This window comes from Phoca vitulina, unplaced genomic scaffold (assembly GCF_004348235.1).
Source record: "Phoca vitulina isolate PV1807 unplaced genomic scaffold, GSC_HSeal_1.0 scaffold22, whole genome shotgun sequence".
Lineage (NCBI taxonomy): Eukaryota > Metazoa > Chordata > Mammalia > Carnivora > Phocidae > Phoca > Phoca vitulina.
In genome coordinates, this window is record NW_022589725.1 from 13,278,701 (window position 1) to 13,301,432 (window position 22,732).

The 22,732-nt window shown below is 48.8% G+C and overlaps 1 protein-coding gene across 4 annotated transcripts; it reads left to right on the forward strand.

The window, feature by feature from the left end:
* The first annotated feature begins 833 nt into the window (after positions 1 to 833).
* On the forward strand, positions 834 to 21,664 carry CUNH20orf96 (chromosome unknown C20orf96 homolog). Of its 4 annotated transcripts, XM_032419805.1 has the most exons (11): positions 836 to 1,077; positions 1,335 to 1,383; positions 1,966 to 2,083; positions 11,127 to 11,239; positions 14,816 to 14,974; positions 17,643 to 17,742; positions 18,613 to 18,770; positions 18,850 to 18,951; positions 19,081 to 19,167; positions 19,834 to 19,952; positions 21,434 to 21,664. In XM_032419805.1, the coding sequence occupies exons 1-11, from the start codon at positions 1,052 to 1,054 to the stop codon at positions 21,492 to 21,494; spliced, it is 1,092 nt and encodes a 363-aa protein (XP_032275696.1). In that variant the 5' UTR covers positions 836 to 1,051; the 3' UTR covers positions 21,495 to 21,664. The 4 variants fall into 4 exon arrangements, with proteins under 4 accessions (XP_032275693.1, XP_032275695.1, XP_032275696.1 ...); XM_032419802.1 differs by having other exon boundaries at positions 834 to 1,077; positions 19,834 to 21,664; XM_032419804.1 differs by having other exon boundaries at positions 834 to 1,071; positions 19,834 to 21,664.
* The last annotated feature ends 1,068 nt before the right edge of the window (positions 21,665 to 22,732 follow it).

The window sequence follows — 22,732 nt, forward strand, 5'->3', positions numbered from 1 at the left end:
CAACAGTAGACAAACCTCTCTAGGAGTTGTGCTGTAAGTGAAGCAGAAATGGCAGGGTAGCTAGATGGGAAGTGGTCACTTTTTAAATTTTTTTAAAAATTTAATTTATTAATTTATTATTTTTTAAATTAATTTGTTTAAAAAAAAGATTTGACAGAGAAAGAGCACAAGCAGGGGGAGCGGCAGGCAGAGGGAGAGGGAGAAGCAGGCTCCCCACGAAGCAGGAAGCTTGATGCGATGCGGGGCTTGATGCCATGACCTGAGCTGAAGGCAGATGCTTAACTACTGAGCCACCCAGGCGCCCCTGTTCACTTTTTTTAATAGAAGAAATTAAAATATGTTGGTATACTGAATAATACAGAGAGGATGATAGGAGAAAAGGGCAATTGCTGGGGCGGTATCTTAGAGAAAAATGAGGAGGGTAGGATTCAGTGTACAGTTGTCGAAATCGGTCTTAACAGGCAGTTTATACAGTCACAGGAAGGAGACAATTAGGTGGGTAAATGAAGTGATGTGAAAATGTGAGTTTACTGGGGCGCCTGCGTGGCTCAGTCGTTAGGCGACGGGCTCCCTGCTCAGCGGGAAGCCTGCTTCTCCCTCTCCCACCCCCCCTGCTTGTGTTCCTGCTCTATCGATGTCTCTGTCAAATAAATAAAATCTTTTAAAAAAAAATGTGAGTTTACTGATCCCCATGATTTTCTTAGTGAAATAGGAAGCAAAGTCATTAGACAAGAGTAAGGATGGAGAAGAAAGTGATGGAGGTTTGATGAGAAGGAAACACGACATAATTCTTTAGGCTGATGGGTGGGGCCCAGCGGAGCAGGCTCTGGAGAGCTCCGTTTCTCCTTGAGAGATTAGTCCCTCCGGGCGCTCGGTAGTCTGCGCCCGTTTCCTTGGAGACGGAGACGAGGGACGGGTCTCGCTGGGAAGTTTCAGTGGCCTAGGTTACCACGCGGTCCACGCTGAGGCAAGAAAGTCGGAGAAGCCGAATAATAAGTATCGCAAGAGATCAGGGCTCCACGGACTCACTACTCGTCTTCCATTTTCTCCAATGGCGCGCGTCTTTCCGAAGTGGGTGTAAGAATCGAAGGGTGGTGGAGTGCGCATGCGTGTCCGCCTTTGCTCGGTCCGGGCCTGGTTGTCTTTTGACCCCGCCCCCTCTCCGCCCACATCTCCCTAGCCCCGCCTCTCCCTCGCGCTCTCCCACCTCCGCTCCCTCGGGTGCCTAGTGAACTGTGGTCTCTGTGGAGACTCCACGCCTGTTTCACGTTTGCTGCTTACAGTCCCAGGGGTTGGGAATGATGGAAGTTCTTTCCCGTCCCAACTCTTTCCAGACCCAACCACTCTGGGATTCGCTCCACAGTCCACAACTTCCAGAATCTGGTGAGTCCGGGAGGGCTGGGGAGGAGATGGGGGCTTGCTGACCCTGGGTCTGCAGTCCGCCTGCCCCCATGGCCGTGACTGTCCCGGCCGATGGAATCGGGAGACCTGAATTCCAGGCCTACTTGTGTTATACATTTGCTGTAGGACCCGGAGCCAAGCCCCCGAACCTGTTTTCGCACCACCTTATCCGAATGTGAGGGTATATTATACTGCTCTATTACTCATCTCTGATTGCTCCTCTGGTTTCCTCTTGGGTCTTTTCCATGCCTTGTGTTTAAGAACAGTGTGCCACAGTTCTTAGCACCTCACAGCCTGGATGTGCTTAGTAAATTACGGCTGGCTGATAAAACAAGTGATAGCTAACATTTATGGAGCACTTAACACATGCTTTACAAATATCATCTCTTGGAGTTCTCCCATCAATCTGTGGAGGTAGGTTTTATAACTAGATCTAGTTTACAGATGTGAAAATTGAGGCTCAGACCTCAAAAGTCACTTGCTCAAGGTCACAGATATCTGTAAGGGGCAAAGCTGGGATCTGAACTCATCAGGCTGTGTGACTGATTGTTTTATATCTGGTAGGATTATGTTCCATGGCAGCGGTCCAAGCAGAAAACCAAGTCACCTACTCTGCCTCCCCTCCTACAAACCAGAGGCCACCAGAAGAGCAAAACGAAGACTTTGACTAGCGTCCTCCCAGGTGGGCAGAGGCACTTGAGGCCGGATATGGGAATTGGGGACAGGATAGAGTGTATGCCCTTGGCCTTTGGTGACATCAATTATATTAGAGTAGGCTAATTGCTGTGACAAACAATCCCCAGGTTTCAAGTATTAGTACAGAAGCTTATTTCTCATTTATGTCAAAGTACATTTGTGGATCTGCAGGGGTGGAAGTAATCTTTTCCACATGATCATGCAGGGATCCAGGCTCCTTCAACCTTGTGGCTCTGACAGTTTGTAAGGCCTTGAAGTCCTCTGCTTGATTCAGAGGACTGCATTCAGTCTGCATTCAGCTGGTAGAGAGGGAAGAGAGAGAGAGCAAAAGTATCGGTAATTTTGTTGGCAATTTTTTTTTCAGGGCCTAGACTTGACATGACCCATATCAGTCCTGCTCATATTCCAGTGGCCATAACTCAGTCATATGACCACCCTTAACCACAAGGGAAAATGAGAAATGTCCTGCTGTGTGTCCAAGAGGAAAATAAAACAGGGTTTGGTCAACTCAGGATAATCTCTGCCATGTCTTTGTCATGCTGTCCAGGGGAGTTCTCATGCCCTTGGCTGAGTCAGACATGGGTTCACATCTTGGCTCTGCTGTTTACTATCTTGGAAAAGCCATTCATCTCTCTGAGCTTTAGTTTTCTCGTTTGTAATATGAGGACCTGATAAGATTGTTGCAAGAATTAAATGAGAAGATCTATATAAAGCATTGTTGCTCTCAACCTTATCAGACCCAACATTCCTTTTTTTTTTTATTTAAGATTGATTTATTTATTTGAGAGAGAGAGCATGAGCAGGGGGAGAGAGGGAAGCAGACTTCCTGCTGAGCTGGGAGCCCAACATGGGGCTCGATCCCAGGACTCTGAGTTAATGACCTGAGCCAAAGGCAGTCACTTTTTTTTTTTTTTTTAAGATTTTATTTATTTATTTGACAGAGAGACACAGCCAGAGAGGGAGCACAAGCAGGGGGAGTGGGAGAGGGAGAAGCAGACTTCCAGCGGAGCAGGGAGGCAGCCCTGCGTGGGGCTCGATCCCAGGACCCTGGGATCATGACCTGAGCTGAAGGCAGACCCTTAACAAGTGAGCCACCCAGGTGTCCACGGAAGGCAGTCACTTAACTGACTAAGCCACTCAGGTGCCCTCCCAACATCCCTTTTAATAACAAATACTTTGTAATATTCCTTTAGTATCTGAAATAAACTTCATACATAATATAACCTACCTATATATATAATTAAAAACTTAATATAATGCCCAAAGTGTAAAGTAAAGGAAAAGTAAAAGGAAAGTTACTTATAGTTAAATAACATATATTTCAGTGTGTAAATGCCCAGGATGTGCTCTACTAGAAGATATGTCAAAGTAGTCAGAAGGGGAGATGTGGAGTCATGGTGAATGTAACCATTGCAAATGCAGACTGACACGTGGTGGGATATCAGGGACTCAAATATCCAGACGGATGTTTCATTGTGGTCATGATTTCCAAAGTGGTGCCCATCTCTTGGTAAAGTTCTGAACAAAACAAAGTACAATCTTCCCTTGAATGTAGCTGCTTTCTTGGAAAATTTAGCATTACTGTAAAACTCTGCAAAATATTCTTTGTGTTTATATGTGAAAGAGAGTCAGGTTCTGGGATCAGAACATTATAAATAAGGTTTTTTTTTTTTACCTACATCAGTATCTGCTAGGGTTTTGGAAAGTCATGCAGGGCATAGGAGAATTCTGTGTTCCATGGGGCTGTCCTGTTCTGGGGGATATCTAGTGTCCCTGGCCCCCACCCCCAGATGCTTGTTGGGACCCCCAATATTTCAGAGAACCACAAATCCTCTCTACCAATATATCTAAAACATCGTCAAGAGTCTCTGATGTAAAGTGCTGAGCACAAGGCCTGGTGGTAGTGACAGAATTTTTGACTTTGGCTCTAGACCCTATTCACACAGCATCTACAAGGAAACACTTTCCTTTCCTTCACTGGGGAAGGAATGTAACAGATACCACCATGGTAAGAACAAGAACAATTAACATATACCAAACCCTTAGGTACTGTTCTCAGCACTTGACCCGTATCACTTCATTTAATCTTCTCAACAACCCTGTGAGGTGGGTGCTGTTATTACCACCTCCTCTTAGAGATGAGGCATGGACAGGTGTAACTTTGAAGGTCACAGGGAGGAGGGGGCAGAGCCAGGCTGTGACATTTGGCAGTTTGGCTCCAAGAGGCACAATCTTTTTTTTTTTTTTTTTAAGAGTGAGGGGAGGGGCAGAGGGAGAGAGAGAATCTTTTTATTTTATTTATTTACTTATTTATTTATGCGGGGGAGGGGAGAGAGAGAGAGAATGAGAGCGCAAGCACGAGCCGGGGGAGGGGCAGAGGGAGAAGCAGACTCCCCGCTGAGCAGGGAGCCCGATGCGGGGCTCGATCCCAGGACCCTGGGATCATGACCTGAGCTGAAGGCAGACGCTTAACTGACTGAGCCACCCAGGTGCCCCAGAAGAGAGAGAATCTTAAGTGGGTTCCACACCCAGCTTGGAGGTTGACAGGGGGCTCCATCTCACAACCCTGAGATCATGATCTGGGCCGAAATCTGGAGTTGAACACTTAACCAATTGAGCTACCCAGGCACCCCTCCAGGATGCACAATCTTTTTATTTTTAATTTTTTTTGAGAGCGAGAGAGCGAGAGAGCATGAGGGGTGTCGGGGGCAGAGGAAGAGGGAGAGAGAGGATCTTAAGCAGGCTCCACGCTCAGCATGGAGCCCGATGCAGGGTTCAATCCCATAACAACGAGACCATGATCTGAGCCAAAAATCAAGAGTCAGACACTCAGCCAACTGAGCCACCCAGGTGCCCCTCCAGGATGCACAGTCTTAACCATGTATTAGTGGGGAGAGACATGGATCTGAGTTGATGTTCCAGTTTCCCTTCTTGCAATCCCATCTAGGTTACTTGTCACAGCCCCAGTCTGCAAGGATTCCTGCCTTTATGCCAGTGAAATCATCTGTGTAAATTATAATGATGAAAAGAGCTACCGCTTGCTCAGGACTTATTTTGTGTTGTGGAGGCATCATTCATTCATTCATTCAGCAGCATCCATTTGCTGAGCACCCATGTGCCCAGCAATGGGCTGAATGTTGTTGACTCATGGTGAAGGAGACAGATTGGGTTTCTAGCTGTGTAGAGTTCACGGTCCCAACCTCAAACTGTTACTACACAAAACTTTAAATTTTTTTTTTTTTAAGATTTTATTTATTCATTTGAGACACAGAGATACTGAGAGGGAGGGAGAAAGCATGAGCAGGGAGAGAGGCAGAGGGAGAGGAAGAAGCAGGCTCCTCGCTGAGCCAGGAGCCCGATGTGGGGCTCGATCCCAGGACCCTGGGATCATGACCTGAGCCGAAGGCAGACACTTAACCATCTGAGCCACCCAGGCGCCCCACTACACAAAACTTTAAATACACTTGAGATAGATGGATAGAAGGAGGTCATCATTTCATTCATTCCTTACACCTGGGAGATCTCATCACCTTTTTACAAATGAAGAAACTGAAGCTTAGGTTGGTAACATGTCTTATGCAAAGTCATGTCCTTGAGGACATCTTTTGTGTGTTAAAAAAGATTAAATCAGCTGATTCCACCAAGATGGAGTAGCCCCATTCCTTCTTGGTCCCCTATTTTACACCTAAAAAAAGCCCTGGATGTAACAACAGTGAACATAGAGGACTCTGAAAACTGGCCTTCATGCTACATCTCAACAGGGGACTGTCTGAAGTAGGATCCAGAGTATTATTTAAAACATCAAGGATATAATAAAAATCACTTGTCATACCAAGAAAAAGGAAAATCATAACATGAGTGAGAAAAGATAGACACCAACATCGAGATGAATCAGATAGAATGATTTGAGTGTTTTTATTTACAGATGACAAGACCGTCTATGTAGAGAATCTTAAAAAAATCTACTAAATTTAAGAGAAACTGGAATTAATAAGTGAGTTCATCAAGGTTGCAGAATACAAGTACACAAAAATCAATCACATTTTTAAAGCTTCTCTCTTTTTTTTTTAAATGTGTTACTCTTGGTCTCAGTTTTTTTTTTTTTTAAGGTTTTATTTATTTATTTGACAGAGAGAGACACAGCGAGAGAGGGAACACAAGCAGGGGGAGTGTGAGAGGGAGAAGCAGGCTTCCCGCTGAGCAGGGAGCCCAACTCGGGGCTCGATCCCAGGATCCCGGGACCATGACCCGAGCCGAAGGCAGACGCTCAATGACTGAGCCACCCAGACGCCCCTAAAGCTTCTCTTATTTATTTATTTAGAGAGCGTGAGCACAAGCTGGGGGAGTAGAAGAGGGAGAGGGAGAGAGAGAATCACAAGCAGGCTTCACGCACCCATCACGGAGCCCCATGCAGGGCTCGATCTCATGATGCTGAGATCATGACCTAAGCCAGAATCAGGACTTAAATGCTTTAACCAACTGAGCCACCCAGTTGCCCCAATCACATTTCTATGTACTAACAATGAATATGGGGAAACCAAAATTAAAAATACATTTATAATCCAAAGAAATAAAATATTTTTTAAAGATTTTATTTGTTTTTTCAAGTAATCTCCATACCCAACGTGGGGCTCAAACTCACAACCTTGAGATCAAGAGTTGCACTCTCCACTGACTGAGCCAGCCAAGTGCCCCAGAAAATGAAATATTTAGGTGTAAACTTAGCAAAGGAAGTATAGGACCTATATGCTAAAAATTACATAATGCTAATGAAAGAAATCAAAGAAGACCTAAATAAAAGGAGAGACATACTATGTTTATGATTAGAACACTCCGCATAGTAAAGATGACAGTTCTCCCCAATTTGATTTCTACATTTAATGTAATTCCTGTCAAAATCCCAGCACAGTGTTTTGTAAATAGACAGGTTTATTCTAAATTTTATATAGAAAAGCAAGGCCCTGGAATAGATAAACTATTTTGAAAAAGAAGAATAATGCGGGAAGAATCACTTTACCTGATACTAAGGATATTATTAAAGCCAAAGTAATCAAAATAGCATAGTATTGGCAGAGAGATAGACACATAGATCAATGGAGCAGGCTAGAGAAACCAAAAATAGAGCCACACAAATATGCCCAGCTGATTTTTGACAAGGCTGAAAAAACAGCTCAGTGGAGGAAAAGAAAGCCTTTTCCACAAATGGTGCTGGAGAACTTGGACATCTACAGGCAAGAAAAAGAACCTTGACTTAAGTCCAAATGTAAATGTAAAATGAAATAAAAATTAAATGTTAAATGTAAAACTAAAACTTTTAGAGAAAAATATAGGAGAAGAAAAATCTTTGGGACCCATGGCCAAGTGAAGAGCCCTTAGACTTTCTACCATGATCCATAAAGAAAAATGAAATTAATGGATAAGTTGGACATCATCAAAATTAAACACTTGTTCTGTGAAAGACTCTGTGAAGAGGATGGAAAGACAAGCTACAGACTTGGAGAAAATACTTGCAAACCACCTCTGACAAAGGCCTGCTATGCGGAACATATCGAGAACACTCAAAACTCAACAATTTCTAAGAATTGAATTGAAAAACAATTCAGTTAGGAAACGGGCAAGAGGGGCACCTGGGTGGCTCAGTTGGTTAAGGGTCCGGCTCCTGATTTGGGCTCAGGTCATGATCTCAGGGTCATGGGATGGAGCCCTGCATCAGGCTCCGTGCTCAGTGCTGGGTCGGCTAGGGATTCTCTCCTTCTCCCTCTGCCCTTCCCTCCCACTCACTCACATGTTCTCTCTCTCTCTCTCTGAAATAAATAAATAAATCTTAAAAAAAAATGGACAAAAGATATGAAGGGATGTTTAATTGAAGAGGATATCCAGATGGTAAATAAGCACACGAAAAGATACTCAACATCATTATCCATTAGGGATATGCAAATTAAGCCATAATGAGTTGTCACTACACACCTCTCAGAATGGCTAAAATGAAAAATGGTGATAATACCAAATGCTGGCAAAGAAGAGAAACTGGATCATGCATGCATTGCTGGTGGAAGTGTAAAATAGCCCAGCTGCTCTGGAAAAAAGTATGGCAATTTCTTTTTCTTTTCTCACAGAGAGAGACAAGAGCATGAGAAGGGTGGGGGAAGGAGCAGAGGGAGAGGGAGAGAGAGAATCCAAAGCAGACTTTAGGCCCAGCCTGACACGGGGCTTGATCTCATCACCCTGAGATCATGACCTGAGCTGAAATGGAGAGTCAGACAGTTAACTGACTGAGCCACCCAGGCGCCCCAGTATGACAGGTTTTTTTTTTTTTTTTTTTAAAGATTTTATTTATTTATTTATTTGAGAGAGAGAGAGAAACAGCATGAGAGGGGAGAGGGTCAGAGGGAGAAGCAGGCTCCCCGCTGAGCTGGGAGCCTGATGTGGGACTCGATCCCAGGACTCTGGGATCATGACCTGAGCTGAAGGCAGTCGCTTAACCCACTGAGCCACCCAGGCGCCCAGTATGACAGTTTTTAATGAAACTAACATGCAGTTCTCACCATGCTCCAACAATTGTACTCTTGGGCATTTATTCCAGTGAAATGAAAACTTACGGTCACACAAAAACCAGTGCATGAATGCTTCATAGCAGCCTTATCATAATACTCCCTAACTGGAAGCAATCCAGAGGTCTGTTAATGGTTAAATAAGCTATGGTACATCCATACCATGGAATACTATCCATTAATAAAAAGGAAAGAACTACTGATACAGTCAATAGCTTAGATGAATCCACAGAATTTTGCTGAGTGAAAAAAACCAATCTCAGAAGTTATATACTCTATGATTCCATTTACATAGCATTCTGGGAATGACAAAATTCCAGAAATGGAGAACAGATTAGTGATTGCCAGGGGTTAGGGACAAAGGTGGGGGAGCATGGTAAGGGGAGGGAAGAGAGTGTAGCTGTAAAAGGCAGCATGAGGGATGCTTATGGTGATGGAAATGTTCTGTATCTTGTCCGTCTTAATGTTAATATCATGGTTCTGATATTGTAGTTAGTTTTGCAAAATGCTACCATTGGGAGAGACTGGGTTAAAGATACATAGGATTTCTCTGTAATCTTAAAAAAAATTTTTTTTTTAAAGATTTTATTTATTTATTTGATAGAGAGAGACACAGCGAGAGAGGGAACACAAGCAGGGGGAGTGGGAGAGGGAGAAGCAGGCTTCCCGCGGAGCAGGGAGCCCGATGCGGGGCTCGATCCCAGGACCTGGGATCATGACCTGAGCTGAAGGCAGACGCCTAATGACTGAGCCACCCAGGCGCCCCTTAAAATTTTTTAAAATTTAAATTCTAGTTAATTAACATACAGTGCAATAATGGTTTCATGTATCTTTAAAAAAAAGATAAAGCAGGGCTACTACCACTAATGAAAATAAATAGTCATTATTAAAGGTACAAATCTCCCTAAGTATTTAAGTTTGATTTACTAATCTTATAATTTTTATAAACACTTCTAACGGGGATTTTGGAACTTGGTTAATTAGGTTCCCCTAATCCTTTTAAGCCACATTTAAAAATTTAATATATTCATTTTTCATTTTCAAATAGTTTACTTGTCTGATTAACAAAAACTATTTAGCATTTAAGTAATTCTTGTACAACTAATAAATAAACTTCTAGACATGGGTAATCTATGTTCTCTTAAAAGTTTTGGTAATTTATACACATTTAATAAAAACGTCTTAAATCTTTAACTTAAAACAAATCTAAATCAAAATCTCATTTAAATTAGAACCACAAGATTAATCTATTAATCATTCCATCTTTTAAACAATACAATTAAATACCCAATATATACAGATAATTCATAACTGTAACACAAGATTATTTTAATTTACTTCATCACTTCAGTTGTTAATACTGAAATTTTCCCGAGTTTGCTGTATTGATCCATTAAATAAATAATATTTTCTGAAAAGTCCTGTGTTGCACTTGGAGTGGGGATTTTGGTGGGTATTGAGAATGTGGCCTCAGCATTCAAGATGATTTGGGTGATTTGTCTCAGGCCGGTTCCTGAGAGGAAGCAGGGGTTCTGAGAACATGCCCTCCAAATGCTTTATTCTGATCTGAAATATTTCCATATAGTCCTTATCTGGAAGGACCACAGCTTTTTTTTTTCTTTTTTTTTAAAGATTTTTGACAGAGAGATGGAGAGAGGGAACACAAGCAGGGGGAGTGGGAGAGGGAGAAGCAGGCTTCCCGCTGAGCAGGGAGCCCGACGCGGGGCTCGATCCCAGGACCCTGGGACTGTGACCTGAGCCGAAGGCAGACGCTTAACTGACTGAGCCACCCAGGCGCCCCAAGGACCACAGCTTTTATAGGTGTTTCAGACAGCCATTTGGGAGTTTTGCCCAGCTCCTGTGCCTTTGCGTGGGGCTGTGGTCCTAATGCCAAGCCTCGGGTCATCAGCCTAGTGACAACTAGGAATGCCTATTCAGCACTGAATATGTGTCAGGCACTATTCCAAACACTTGAAGGTATAGTAAGATCTTACTTAATCTTCAGGACAACCCTATGAGGTATGCATGATGATGACTCCTGTTTTATAGGTGGGAAAAACTGAGGGACAGAGAGATCAGGTGACCTGCCCAGGCTCACATGGCTAGTAGAAAGCGGAGCCTGGATTTGAACCCCGGCTGTCTGGCTCATTAGTTCTTGCCCTTAACCCCTGCCTCATCTGACCTTGCTACCGGCCAGGTTGGTGGGAGAGATTGTGGGCACCTGGTCGGCCCCTGTTGCTGCTCCTCTCTTCCCCTCTGTCCATACCCATAGCCATATGAAAGTCCCCTGCGCAGAGTGGGGCCTGGGAGCTTATTGATAGATGTGAGTCCCATGCTCTGCCTCACTGTCACGGATTATAAGGTCGAGACTGGGTGGGACTGGTTCCCTGGGCCATCTCCTGGATGGTGCATTCCCTGAGACCTGCTCCCAGGCCTGCCTGTACCCTCACTCCCTCTCTGCTCTTTCCCATGCCCTAGGGTTGCATTCCAAGCCCACCATGTTGATGACAAGCCAGCTGAGGAATCCACAAGAAAAGCACAGAGGGAGGTTGGACTCTGGGAAGATACAGGCCAAAATCCGGCTATTGAGGGTATGAGCATCCTCCCTACAGGCACTGGGGCTCGTGGTAGGGATGTGGGGGCAGGGGGACGGTGATAGCAAACATGCGCTGAACATTTTGCGGGTGCCAGACTTGACTCATTTCCTTATCAGCAGTGCCATAGGCATGCTTATCATCACCCCCATTTTACAGATGGGAAACTGAGGTGCAGGGAGATCAAGGACTTGTACCAGGTCGCATGGCTAGAAAAATGGCAGTACCAGGGATCAAAGCTGGTTAAGCAAGGTGTTTGCCTTTGTGTTGAAGACCAGGAAAATGATCAGAATCCTTTTTTCTGTTTCACTACATTAGGAACACAATCTGGTGGCTTGTTCATTTAAAAATTTCCAGTAAATTAACTTTTCATGGTATACAGTGCACCTCAAAGCAACACTCAGAAGCTCACTATTACATTTTTCACATCATCCGATACAGCTTAGGTAATTAGCGTTCTCACCATCTATTGCTTTTTTATGGCTTCTGAACAATGTTTCAAAGTATTTGAAATGACTAAAAGAGGAGGAGTCTTTTGTGTCCCTAGCAGTAAGTATAATACTAAATACTATAAATGCTACAAAATACTGGAGAAGAATTCGTACTTTCTTCAAGAAAGTTTTAAGAGCTCAGTGAACAATGACTACTATATAGAGAAATAGGGAAGAATGTATTTGCTTTGAAACCTTTTCTTCCCTTTAACCTTCAATATTGCAGAATGGTTCAGAGGTGGCCCAGCGTTCTTAAAGGAGTAACTCATATTTCTGGTGTTATTTTTATCCTGACTTCAGAACTTGGACAATTTGGCTCTGAAGCCTGGGCTCCCAACCAGTTCCTAATGTTGTCTCTTGTGATCATTCAGTCAATTTATTGAATGCCTACTGTGTGCCAGGCCCTGTTCTAAGTGCAAGGATTCACCAGTGATGTGGCCTCTGACCTTAGGGAGCTCACATTCGACTTTGGGAGATAGATAATAAACAAGACAAATAAGTATATAATATGTGCCATGACGCTAAGGGCAATGAAGAAGTGTAAAGGTAAAGTTAGGGGCTAGCGAGGCACAGAGGAAGAGTGACCGTGACCATTTTAGACCGGGTCGTCAGAGAAGGCTGCTTAAATGGTGACATCTTAGGGAAGAATGTTCCAGACAGAGGAACCACAAGTGCAAAGGTCCTGAGGTGGGTGTGGCTAGAGCAGGAGATGAGGAAAGCTGGTGAGTGTGAGGGAATGGATGATGACTTGTTTGCAGCTCTGTAATCCATGCTTAGGCTTTGTGTTTCTATGTTGAGTAAGACAGGAAGACCCTGGGGGATTCTGAGTAGAGCAGAGATGTGGTATGACCTAGGTTTTCACAGGAATCCTTAGGCTGCCACTGCTGCTATGTGGAGAATGGACCATGGAGACAAGGGGGAAACAGGAAGGGGGCAGAAATTACTCAGTTGGTTTGCTCTTGGAGATGGAATAGGATCCTGACTCTGCCCCTCAGTCTCAGGACAATTATTTGTTCAATCTCCAGCTCTTGAGGGAGTGTCTACTATGTGCTGGGCACCGTGCCAGGTGTTGGGGACACAGCTGTGACCATGGCACTTAGAATCTGTGTGCTTATGGAGCATACACGGTAGTGGGGAGACCTATAATAAATGAATTTTAAAAACCCAAAGAATAGTTAGTCACCAGTTTATTCAGCCCATACTTTTTTTAAATATTTTTTTTTTTTAAGGATTTTATTTATTTATCAGAGAGAAAGAGCACAGGCTGGGGGAGTGGCAGGCAGAGGGAGAAGCAGGCTCCCCGCTGAGCAGGGAGCCCAACGCGGGACCCGATCCCATGACCTGAGCTGAAGGCAGACGCTTAAGGACTGAGCCACCCAGGCATCCCTATTCAGCCCATACTTATGGAGCTCCAGACACCGTCCTGTGTGCTGTGTCCTACAGCTGCGTTGGGACAGCCAGCCCCCCTGGCTCTGCCATTCAGGGGGGGGGAGACAGATAAGAAATAAGAAAAATAAGAAAATAAGATAATATGAAAAACATATAATTACAGACTGGGGTTAAGGGTCAGGAAGGAAACAAAGTAGGGTTTCTGCACTCAGTCTGGTGGTCAGGGAAGATCCATTTCTAGAGCAGAGGTCATTAATTCTACAGTTTCTCCAAATCCCCTGGGAATGGGGCGTGTGCTAAGGAGACACATTCCTGGTAGCTTCCCCAGCGATGTTGGCTCCGTGGGGCTGAGAATAGTGCCAAGTGAGGTGGTGCATGTGAAGTGCTGAGCAGAGTTTTGGGCCTATAATAAACACTCTGTACGTTTGCACTCTTACTCTTATTATTATATGAGGAATATGGGCGCTGAGGGCCAGGAAAGGGGTGGCTTCTAGTGAAGGACAGAGAAATGAGGAAGAACAGAGGAATAAGGAAGAGAGCGCATAGGCACGGCAGAGCTGGAGGGCTAGAGCCGGTGAGAACAGTTATCAGCTCTGGTTCCTGCATGCACACTGAGGGTGCCATGCACTGCCACTCACTGGCTTGGTTGTGAACATGATCTCATTTGTTTTTTCCAGCAGCTCTCCGAAGCGAGTGCTAGTTTTCCAACCTTTAGAACAAGTATAGCAGCGTTCTGGGGGGCTGACTGGTTTGCCCAGGTGCCCTGAGGGAGTAAGTGGCTGAGCTGGTATTTGAACCAAGTGGGTCTAGGCCTAACATCCAAATCTGAATACACTACGAGGCTCAACCATGCCTTGCGCTTGAAGCCCGCTCGCTTCCTTGTCTTGGTGTGGTGGGAGAACAGACATTGGGAGTCAGAAGTCTGGCTTCCCAGTTCCGGTGCCATGACTTTCTGGCTGTGTGACTTTAGGCAAGTCACTTAACCCTGTCTGAGCCTCCATTTATCATAAAATAAGAGTCAGTAAACATAGGGCCTTTGGATGAACTGATACCACCTGCCGTGCACCCGGTGAGGCCCAGTGCCCAACACATAGTAGGCCCTCAACAATTCTTGTTGCTGTTATTATTGTGGATTTTGTGTACCTGCTGGAGGTGACCTTAGCAAGCCCCTTACCCTCTCAGCCCCTCCTTGTTTGCGCGGGGCGATGGATGAAATGAGAGGGTACTCATTCAGCTCAGCTGCCTGATGAACAACGGTAGCGATTATCATCCACTTGGCTTCCCCGCTTTTCCAGACATCGCCCCTCACCTGCGCCCCCTTCTTACCTACCTGGGGTGTTTTCTATTTTTATTACTACCGTTACTACTGTATTTTATTGATTCTAAGAAGTCAGTGATAATAAGGTACAGCCTTATCTTATTTCCCACGAACAGATTTTGTCAGTTAGATCGTGACATGCCACCCGTTGTAAGAGGCGTCCACCTCTGAGATGTAAAATTCGGGGAAATGGGCGTTTCAGAACGGATGCAATAGTTCAGGGGCTCTGACCCGCAGACAATGGGGCCGCATTTACCAGTCGAGACCACAAGGGGGCGTGCGTGCGGCAGGAGGGAAGTGGTCCCTAGGCTCCGGGAGGATCGGGCCGCCGCACGCAGCACCGCCTCCCATCCTTGCCCTCCCCTCCGCCTGCAGACGTTGCTCAGGAACCGGCAAACCACACTCCAGGAGCTCTCCAACCATGAGGTCTTCCTCACCAAGCTCAACTCGGAGCTGATCAAGGCCATCCAGGACATGGAAGACAGCTCGGCCCTGAAAGTGCGCACAATGCTGTATCGGCAGGACATCCTTGAGGTGAGGTCCAACCGCCCCCGCCCAATCTTGGCCTCCGCCCTCTGCACCTTGGTCCTGCCCACAGGCGCCGCCCCTTGGGCCCTCGGGCGCCCTCTCCTGGCCTCTTCCGGCCGGTTGCGCAAGCTGCTTCCTCCCTCTGGAAGATGCATCCCTCCGACACTTCGCCCCACTCAGCTGGGCTTTGGAACCGGACCGAAATGGGGGCTCATCCCAACTCCAGCATTTATTAGCTGGGGGACTTCGAGTTAACCTCTGAGCTCTGTAAAATAGAGCACAAAGCACCCACCGTAAAGCGGGTGTTGTCCTTGGCATGCAGCAGGTGCACCACCCCCACCATCAGTACTCACACAGTGTTGTGTGTGCCCATGTAATCCTGCCAACAACCCCGTGGGGTGGGCACTATTATCTCTATTTCACATAGGAAAAAACGGAAACAGAGAGAGGCTGGGTAACTTGCTCAAGGTCACCCTGAAGCTCACTCACCTAGCAAGGGTCAGAGAACTGGGACTTGAACGCAGGCCATCTGGCTCCAGGATCTGGCTTCCTTCCACCGTGCTGTGGTTACCACCCTCAGCCGGTGGTGCTGCTCCCAGTCTACGGGTGGAGCAACTTTTTCCGAGAACCCCAGAGGCATCCTCTGCCTCCTCTGGGAGAGGCTTGGGAAAGCTGCCAGAGGAGAGCTGGAAGTTCACAGGGGACCCAGGAGTTGGGGCTGGAGGAGAGGCAGAAGAAATGGTTTCATGGAGCAGTAACGCCCTCTGGCTGCCCAGGCAGAAGAGGGACTGAACTCCCCGGACCTGTGAGATGAAGAGCAAGCCCGGTCTTGGGGACTTAGTCTGCTCAGGTGACCATAACAAAACACCATAGACCAGGTGGCTTACGCATAGAAATGTACTTCTCATAGTCTGGAGGCTGGAAGTCCAAGATCAAGGCGCCCGCAGGGTTGATGTCTGGTGAGGCCTCTCTCCTTGGGGTGCAGATGGCTGCCTTCTCTCTGGGTCCTCACATGGCCTTTCCTTGTGCTCACATGGAGAGAACTCTGGGGTCTCTTTCTCTTCTTACAAGTACACTACTCTTACCGGATTCCGCACCCTTTGGACCTCATTCAGCCTTTATTACCTCCTTAAAGGCCCTGTCTGCACAAACAGTCATATTGGGGGTTAGGGCTTCAACATATGAATTTGGGGGTACACAGTTCAGTCTATAACACAGGCCAAGGATTGCAGAGTCATTTAGCCCAAGGGAACTTAGTAGAATATTCTCCAAACTTAGACAAAATCATTGTTGATCTTCTGGCATTGATCCATTAATATAATTTTTGTTCATCCTGAGTGCTCCCTGTGGGCCCTTGGGAAACAGTGATTGGTGGGACCCTGTCCACATCAAGCTGTCATTCTAGTGGGGTCACAGGCGGTTAGAAAGTCATTTGTGTATACTGCCATGGGGACGGGGATCTGGGGAGCTGAGAGGGGCCTCTCGCCCAGACATGGGAGGGTCAGGAAGGCTTCCTGGAGGAAGTGATGCTTGGGTTGAAACCTGCAGAAGTAGGTATTAACTGGTAGAGAGCAGGAGAGTGTTCCAGGCAGGGAAAATGGGTGCAGAAGGCCCGTGGAGAGAGGGAGCATGGCCAGCTCAAGGAGCCACATGTTGGCGTAGGCCAGCTCCGGGAGGGCCTTGTCAGCCGAGGTAAGGAGTTAGGGCAGAGGGGAGCCCCTGGAGGGATTTATTTATTTATTTATTTATTTATTTATTTATTTATTTATTTTTAAAGATTTTATTTATTTATTTGACAGAGAGAGACACAGTGAGAGAGGGAACACAAGCAGGGGGAGTGGGAGAGGGAGAAGCAGGCTTCCCGCGGAGCGGGGAGCCCGATGCGGGGCTCGATCCCAGGACCCTGGGATCATGACCTGAGCTGAAGGCAGACGCTTAACGACTGAGCCACCCAGGCGCCCCATCCCTGGAGGGTTTTAAATAGGGGAGGGATAAGGTCAGCTTTTTTTTTTTTTTTTTTTTTTTCATTTTCAAAGAAAGATCATCCTGACTATGGCGTGGAGCAGAGATCAGAGGAGGACCGGTTAGGGGTAGCTGTGGTGGTATTTGAGGCAGGAGATGAAGAGAACTTGACCCGCTCCATTTCCGACCTGGGCCGGTTCACCCCTCCTTAGGCAACCGGGTGGTCCCCCGCTCCTGGGAGGTCACCACATTGATGCCGAACTTAGTGCGGACACAGTGCACTACAGCCCGGAACTCCTGGGCTCGAGCGGTCCTCCTGCCTCAGCCTCCCGAGCAGCTGGGACCGCAGGCGTCCGCCACCGCGCCCGGCCGATGAAGAGCTTGAATAAGACAGTGGCAGTGGGGATGGAGAGAAGGACATGGCTTTGAGGGCTGTTAGGGGTTACATCCATTGCACTTGGTGACATTTCGAAGGAGGGCGGAGTGGGGACCGCTGTCTGGGTTTGGGCCGGTGCCTGGGTGTGTGGTAGAGCCACCGGCTGGGGGGGGTGGGAGGAGGGGCCCAGTTTGGAGCGGCTGGGCCGGCCTCCGGTCAGGTTCCTGGGTCTGGGAGCGGGTTTGGATCTGGGGAAGTGCCGAGTCCCCCCAAGAGCCCATGCTTCGGTAGTGCCAGGAGAGGTTGTGGGGCGAGCTGACCCCGCCTCTCCCACAGACTGTCATGGATATCTTGGAGTGCTCGAACAAGAAGAAGCTGCAGAAGCTCAAGTATGAACTTAAGGAGTGGGAGGAGAAGGAGGAGTCCAAGATGCAGTGTAAGAATCCCTGGCGTGAATTCCTTGATCCCCTCCCTGGCTTCGGGGAGGTCAGCAGGGCATTCATCTTGCACCTACCTTTTGGAAACCAGTAGGCCCAGCATCTCCCCTGTTAGGCAGATGGAATTGCTAAGGCGAGCAGAGCTAATAGCTTACTTCTCGAGCACTGAACACTGAGCACTTCCAGGCCCCCCGAGGCTTCATATGTATGGGCACACTCTCAGTCATTGCAACTACCTGTGAGGCAGGGACTATTCGCCCATGGTACAGATGAGAAAGCTGGAGCTAAAGGAAGTGTGGTAGCCTGCCGAAGGTCATAATAGCTGGGAGCCAGGATCCAGCCCCAGCCTTCCCCTGCTTCCTGCCCCTGTCACTGAGTCAGCGGCTCGGCCAGGTCCCAGGTCTTCTGGCTTCCATTGCGCCGAGCCTGTGGTTTCTTTCCCTGGAGCAGACTGGAAGCCTTCTGAGGGAAGGGGTGGTGTGTCAGACCCTGGGGACACCGCCCATGGAGGGCATCAATGCAGACTTTGTCTTAATGGTCATTTCACGGGAGTCTGTGTCGCCCCATCTCCCTGGGCTCGTTGCCGTGGGAGCGTGTGCATGAGGAGACTGAGGTCCAGGGAGGAACAGTCTTGGCGAGGGCCACACAGTAAGTCAGTGGCAGAGCTGAGACTCGTCTGGGGATCTTGCCCCGGTTTAGTCTCTTTCCTACCCGGTGTTGCCTCTTCTCCTGCGGGGGTAAAAGACTCTAGTGTGAGCTCACTTCAACCAGACCCCAGTCCATTGGCCAAGGAGAGCTTTGCCTCCCGGATCTCCTGGGAGGGGTTCTTGAGGGAGGATCCTGCCTCCTGTCCCTCCCGACTTCTCCAGCCCTGGCGCGGCAGGTGGAACAGCTGAATGCCAAGATTGAGAAGACCTACAAGGAAGTGAGCTTCCTGAGCACGTACATGGACCACGAGTATCCTGTCAGGTCGGTCCAGATTGCCAACCTTGTGCGCCAGCTGCAGCAGATAAAGGACAGGCAGCAGGTAGGTGAGCCCCTGGCCCTGCCCCGCTGGACCATACTGGAGACAGGCTGGTGGCCCACACCCTCCTGCTGGCCCCTAGGATGAGCTGGATGACCTTAATGAGATGCGCAGAATGGTCCTGCAGTCTTTGTCTAATCAGATTCAGAAGAAGAAGAAAAAGCTTCTGAAAGCTCTGGTGGTGGTGAGTGGTGGGTGTCCAGGTCCTGCCCCAGCCCTGCTTCCTTCCCCGTCCTCTGCCTCAGGGCCCCCTGCACCCCCCGCTGCTGCCCGGGAAGAGGCGCTGGGGGCCAGAACTCTTCTCCCTCCGCAGAAAAGCCAGCAACCCCATCAGGAGGCTCTTCTGCAGAAGACCCGGGACAGCCAGGACATGCTGAAGTGCATGGACAAGTTCAGAGAAGTGCGTGGGCACGGAAGGGGACGGCCCCTCTGTGAGGGAGCAGAAGGGCAGGCCCCAGGACCTGTGGGAGTCAGGCTTGTCCTGATCTGGCGTCGGCCTCCCTCCTAGCTAGTGCCGTTACTGTCCCTTGCCATTCACCTGAGAAGGAGGTTAGTGTGGGCCCGGGCCTTGCCTCACTGGCCAGCATCAGCGGTGATGACCCATTAGCAACATCACCAAGCGTCACCCGCTCACCCATCATTTTACTGTCATTACCACCCCCTATCTTCACCGCTTAATTCTCGCCACTGACCATCACTCGTTAGCTGTGTTAATGAACTTCACCGTCACCACCCACGCCCCCGCATTCATTTTCATTATCATCCTCCATCCACTGTCAATGTGAGTGACCTTCACCGTCTCTGCCAGCCCCCATTCATTCTCATCATCAGGTACTGCCCCCCTTTGCCACCTGTCTCCATGCTCCACAGTCCCCGTGCCGTGTTCAGCACCATCAGATGTTGGCCCTAACTCTCGAGCAGCCCTCCAGAGCCCAGGAGGCCCCTGTGACCAAGCCGTGCCATCCCGTGCCTAGATGGCCTTCCTCCTCGTCCGGGTTGCCGTGTTCTCCCTTCTGTTGGGGGACATTGGGCTCCTCACCCTCCCCTGCTGTGCTTCTCCCCTCAGTTTATCAACCAGTTTGAGGAGGAAATACCCATATTGAAGGCAGAGGTGGAGCAGCTCCAGGTCCAGGTCCAGGAGCCCCGAGAGATCATATTTGCGGACGTTCTGCTTCGGAGACCCAAGTATGTGATCTGTTTTGGCAGCTGCTTCTTAAACCCGCCATGCTGTGTCCTCGAAGAGGCTCTCTGTTCCCAGGGAAGGCAGCCTGGTGGAGAAGGCAGAACCCCGGACGGGGTGCAGGGAGACCTGGGTCTCGCCTTGGCTCTACTGCTGACCATGTGGCAGACGTGACCTTTCCCGTCTCTGGGCCTTCGTGTCCCATTAGTACACGGAAGCTGAGTTACAGAATCTTTTTGGACTCTTCCGGGTCCCGGATTCCATGTTTCCATGGACCCCTAAGCTCCTGGGTTGTTCAGGAAGATGGACTTGAGTAGGGTGGCTGGCTCCAGGGAAGAAGGGCCTGGAAGACACTCTGTAAGGAGAGAAGGATGTCTTCTGTGCCCGGCAGACTCCTGGGCCCCAAAGGAAGAACTTCCTTCCTTCCAAAGCCAGTTCTCCGCCTGCCTTTCTTGGGTCAGGCCCTTTGTGGCAGAGCTTGGGGAACCCACGGGGCCAGGCGTCTCCAAGATGTCACAGAGGCCCTGGGGCACCTCAGTGCAGAGCCCGCAGGTAGACGGCGGACCTCAGAAGACAGATACTGGCTAGAGATGGAAATTTGGGCATTGTCAGTATAGAGATGCTTTTTCTTTTTACTATTATTATGGACAATTTCAAATATACAGACAGTAGAGAGAATATTTGGATGAATACTCAGTTGCCCGTGTGTACTAGAAGTTATGTTTTTGCTGGCTTCATCTTCATTCCTCCGCTTTTTCTCGTGAAGTACTGTACTTTGCAGACGTCCTGACATTTCGTGCCTAAGTACCTCGGTGGGCGTCAGGAGAGTGCGGAAACCACGAGAGTGGATGAGAGACTTGGGACAAGGTGGAGAGAGCGTGTGATCCTGTGGCCCCCTAAGCGTGCTGGTCCCTGCGATGGGGGCTGTATTGCAGGCGGGAACCCGCTGTTCTTGCTCCTTCTGTGCAAGGACACCTGTCAGTTACTGAGCACTTCGTCTCACTTAGTCTGCCCGCCAAAGATCGAGGTTGGACTTACCCCCATTTGGGCAGTGAGGAAACTGAGGCTGCTCTGGGCTCGAGCACACAGCGAGCGCTTGTTACATACGTGCCAACTGAGGGCGTGGGGCTCCGAGGGGAGGCGTAAGCTCAAGGTGCCACGCAGCCAGGGGTCCAAGCCGGCCGTTCTGACCGCAAAGAGAGCGCTGATCGTGAGAGGGCCCGCATTTCAGAGCCGAGTGCCTGCTCCCTCTTGACCTCAGACCTCTGGAGGGGAACATTAATCATGCCAAACCCGTGCCTTTTTCATTTTTGGTGTGTGCGTGTGTGTGCGCACACCCACGTGCACACCAGTGTTTTGGGATGGGGCTCCTCAACTAAGTACCAGTGTTCTGAAGAGCAGGGTGCCCCCGAGGGCGTGCTCCCCCACTCTGCAACTCTGGTGCCCCTGCTTGACTTCTCACATCCTCTTTGCTCTTCCCTACCAGGTGCACCCCAGACATGGACGTCATCCTCAACATACCGGTGGAAGAGCTGCTACCCTTCTAGATGTTGGGGCCAGGGGCCAGCCTTCCCTCCCTGCTCTTTTCCCCATACCCGGAGCCTTGAATTGTCTTCTTCCATGACCACATGCCCACTCAGAGCCTAGTCTGCTCTCCCTCCCTCCCCTCCTTCCCTGCCTCCCTTTCTTCCCTCTTTTCCTTCCTTCTTTCCTTCCTTCCTTTCTTCCTTCCTCCCACCCTCCCTCTCTCCCTCCACCCTTCCTCTCCTTTCCTTCCTCTCTCTCTCCCTCCACCCTTCCTCTTTTCTTTCTGGTTGGTGCCGCTGCTTGGGCCAGGTGGGCATTCCCAGTCAAGTCTGCCATTCCTTTTGACCAATAAAGCTGGATTTGCATTTGCTCTTTTACTTGGAGATTTCCAGCTAGGCCTTGAGAAGAATGGACTTTATCTTAAGATAAGGGGTGGGTAATGTGCCTGGGTGGCTCAGTCGGTTGAGTGTCTGCCTTCGGCTTAGGTCATGATCCCAGGGTCCTGGGATCGAGTCCTGCATCGGGCTTCCTGCTCTGCGGGGAGCCTGCTTCTCCCTCTGCTTCTGCCTCCCTCTTTCTCTCTCTCTGTCTCTCATGAATAAATAAAATCTAAAAAAAAAAGATAAGGGGTGGGTAACTGCGCTGACTGTATCTGGGGCCCAGGACTTCTCGAGAAGCGCCGAGTGAGACTAGCTTGGGCTGCGCTGTTCCTGGTGCGGTGGGAGCCCAGCTTCCCTCCTGATTTGTGCTCACACCTGCTGAGGCCTGTGCCAGGGCAGAGAGGGGACCCCCCGAGCTGATGCCCCTGGGAACTTGCTGGGTTTTCCTCGCTGATGGCCATCCCTCTTCCGGCCCATTGTCTGTCTGTCCAGTGCCTGTACCCCAGGTTTGCGCGGACGTGAACACACACTCTTACTCAGATGCAATCAGGCACAGCCCCCCACCATGTGCTGGCTTGGAGGTGTGCTGCCTGAAGCCCCCTTCAAACAAGGACTGTTGCTGCAGTTACTGGGAGCGCCGTGGGCACGTGCCCTTCGGCGGTCAGACCCTTCGGGCTTTGCCTCGGCTGCAGAGAGCCACCTCATCCAAGGTCAGTCCCCTTCTCACATCCGATGACTGCTTCGTGTGCAAATACCAAAGGCCCAGCCATCTTGGCCTCACTTGGGACGCCTCTGAAGGCCTCTTCTGGTTCCAGCACTCCATGTAGGGTCAACTGAAACTGTCCCTGGGCTTGCATGATGGCTGACTTCTCCCTCTG

Bases quoted from the DNA above. Each gene is read 5' to 3' on its own strand.
- CUNH20orf96 (XM_032419802.1), top strand. From the start codon at position 1,052: ATGGCGCGCGTCTTTCCGAAGTGGGT. The intron at 14,975-17,642 runs GTGAGGTCCAAC...CCTCTCCCACAG, and splicing joins ATCGGCAGGACATCCTTGAG to ACTGTCATGGATATCTTGGA. The intron at 18,771-18,849 runs GTAGGTGAGCCC...GCTGGCCCCTAG, and splicing joins AGATAAAGGACAGGCAGCAG to GATGAGCTGGATGACCTTAA.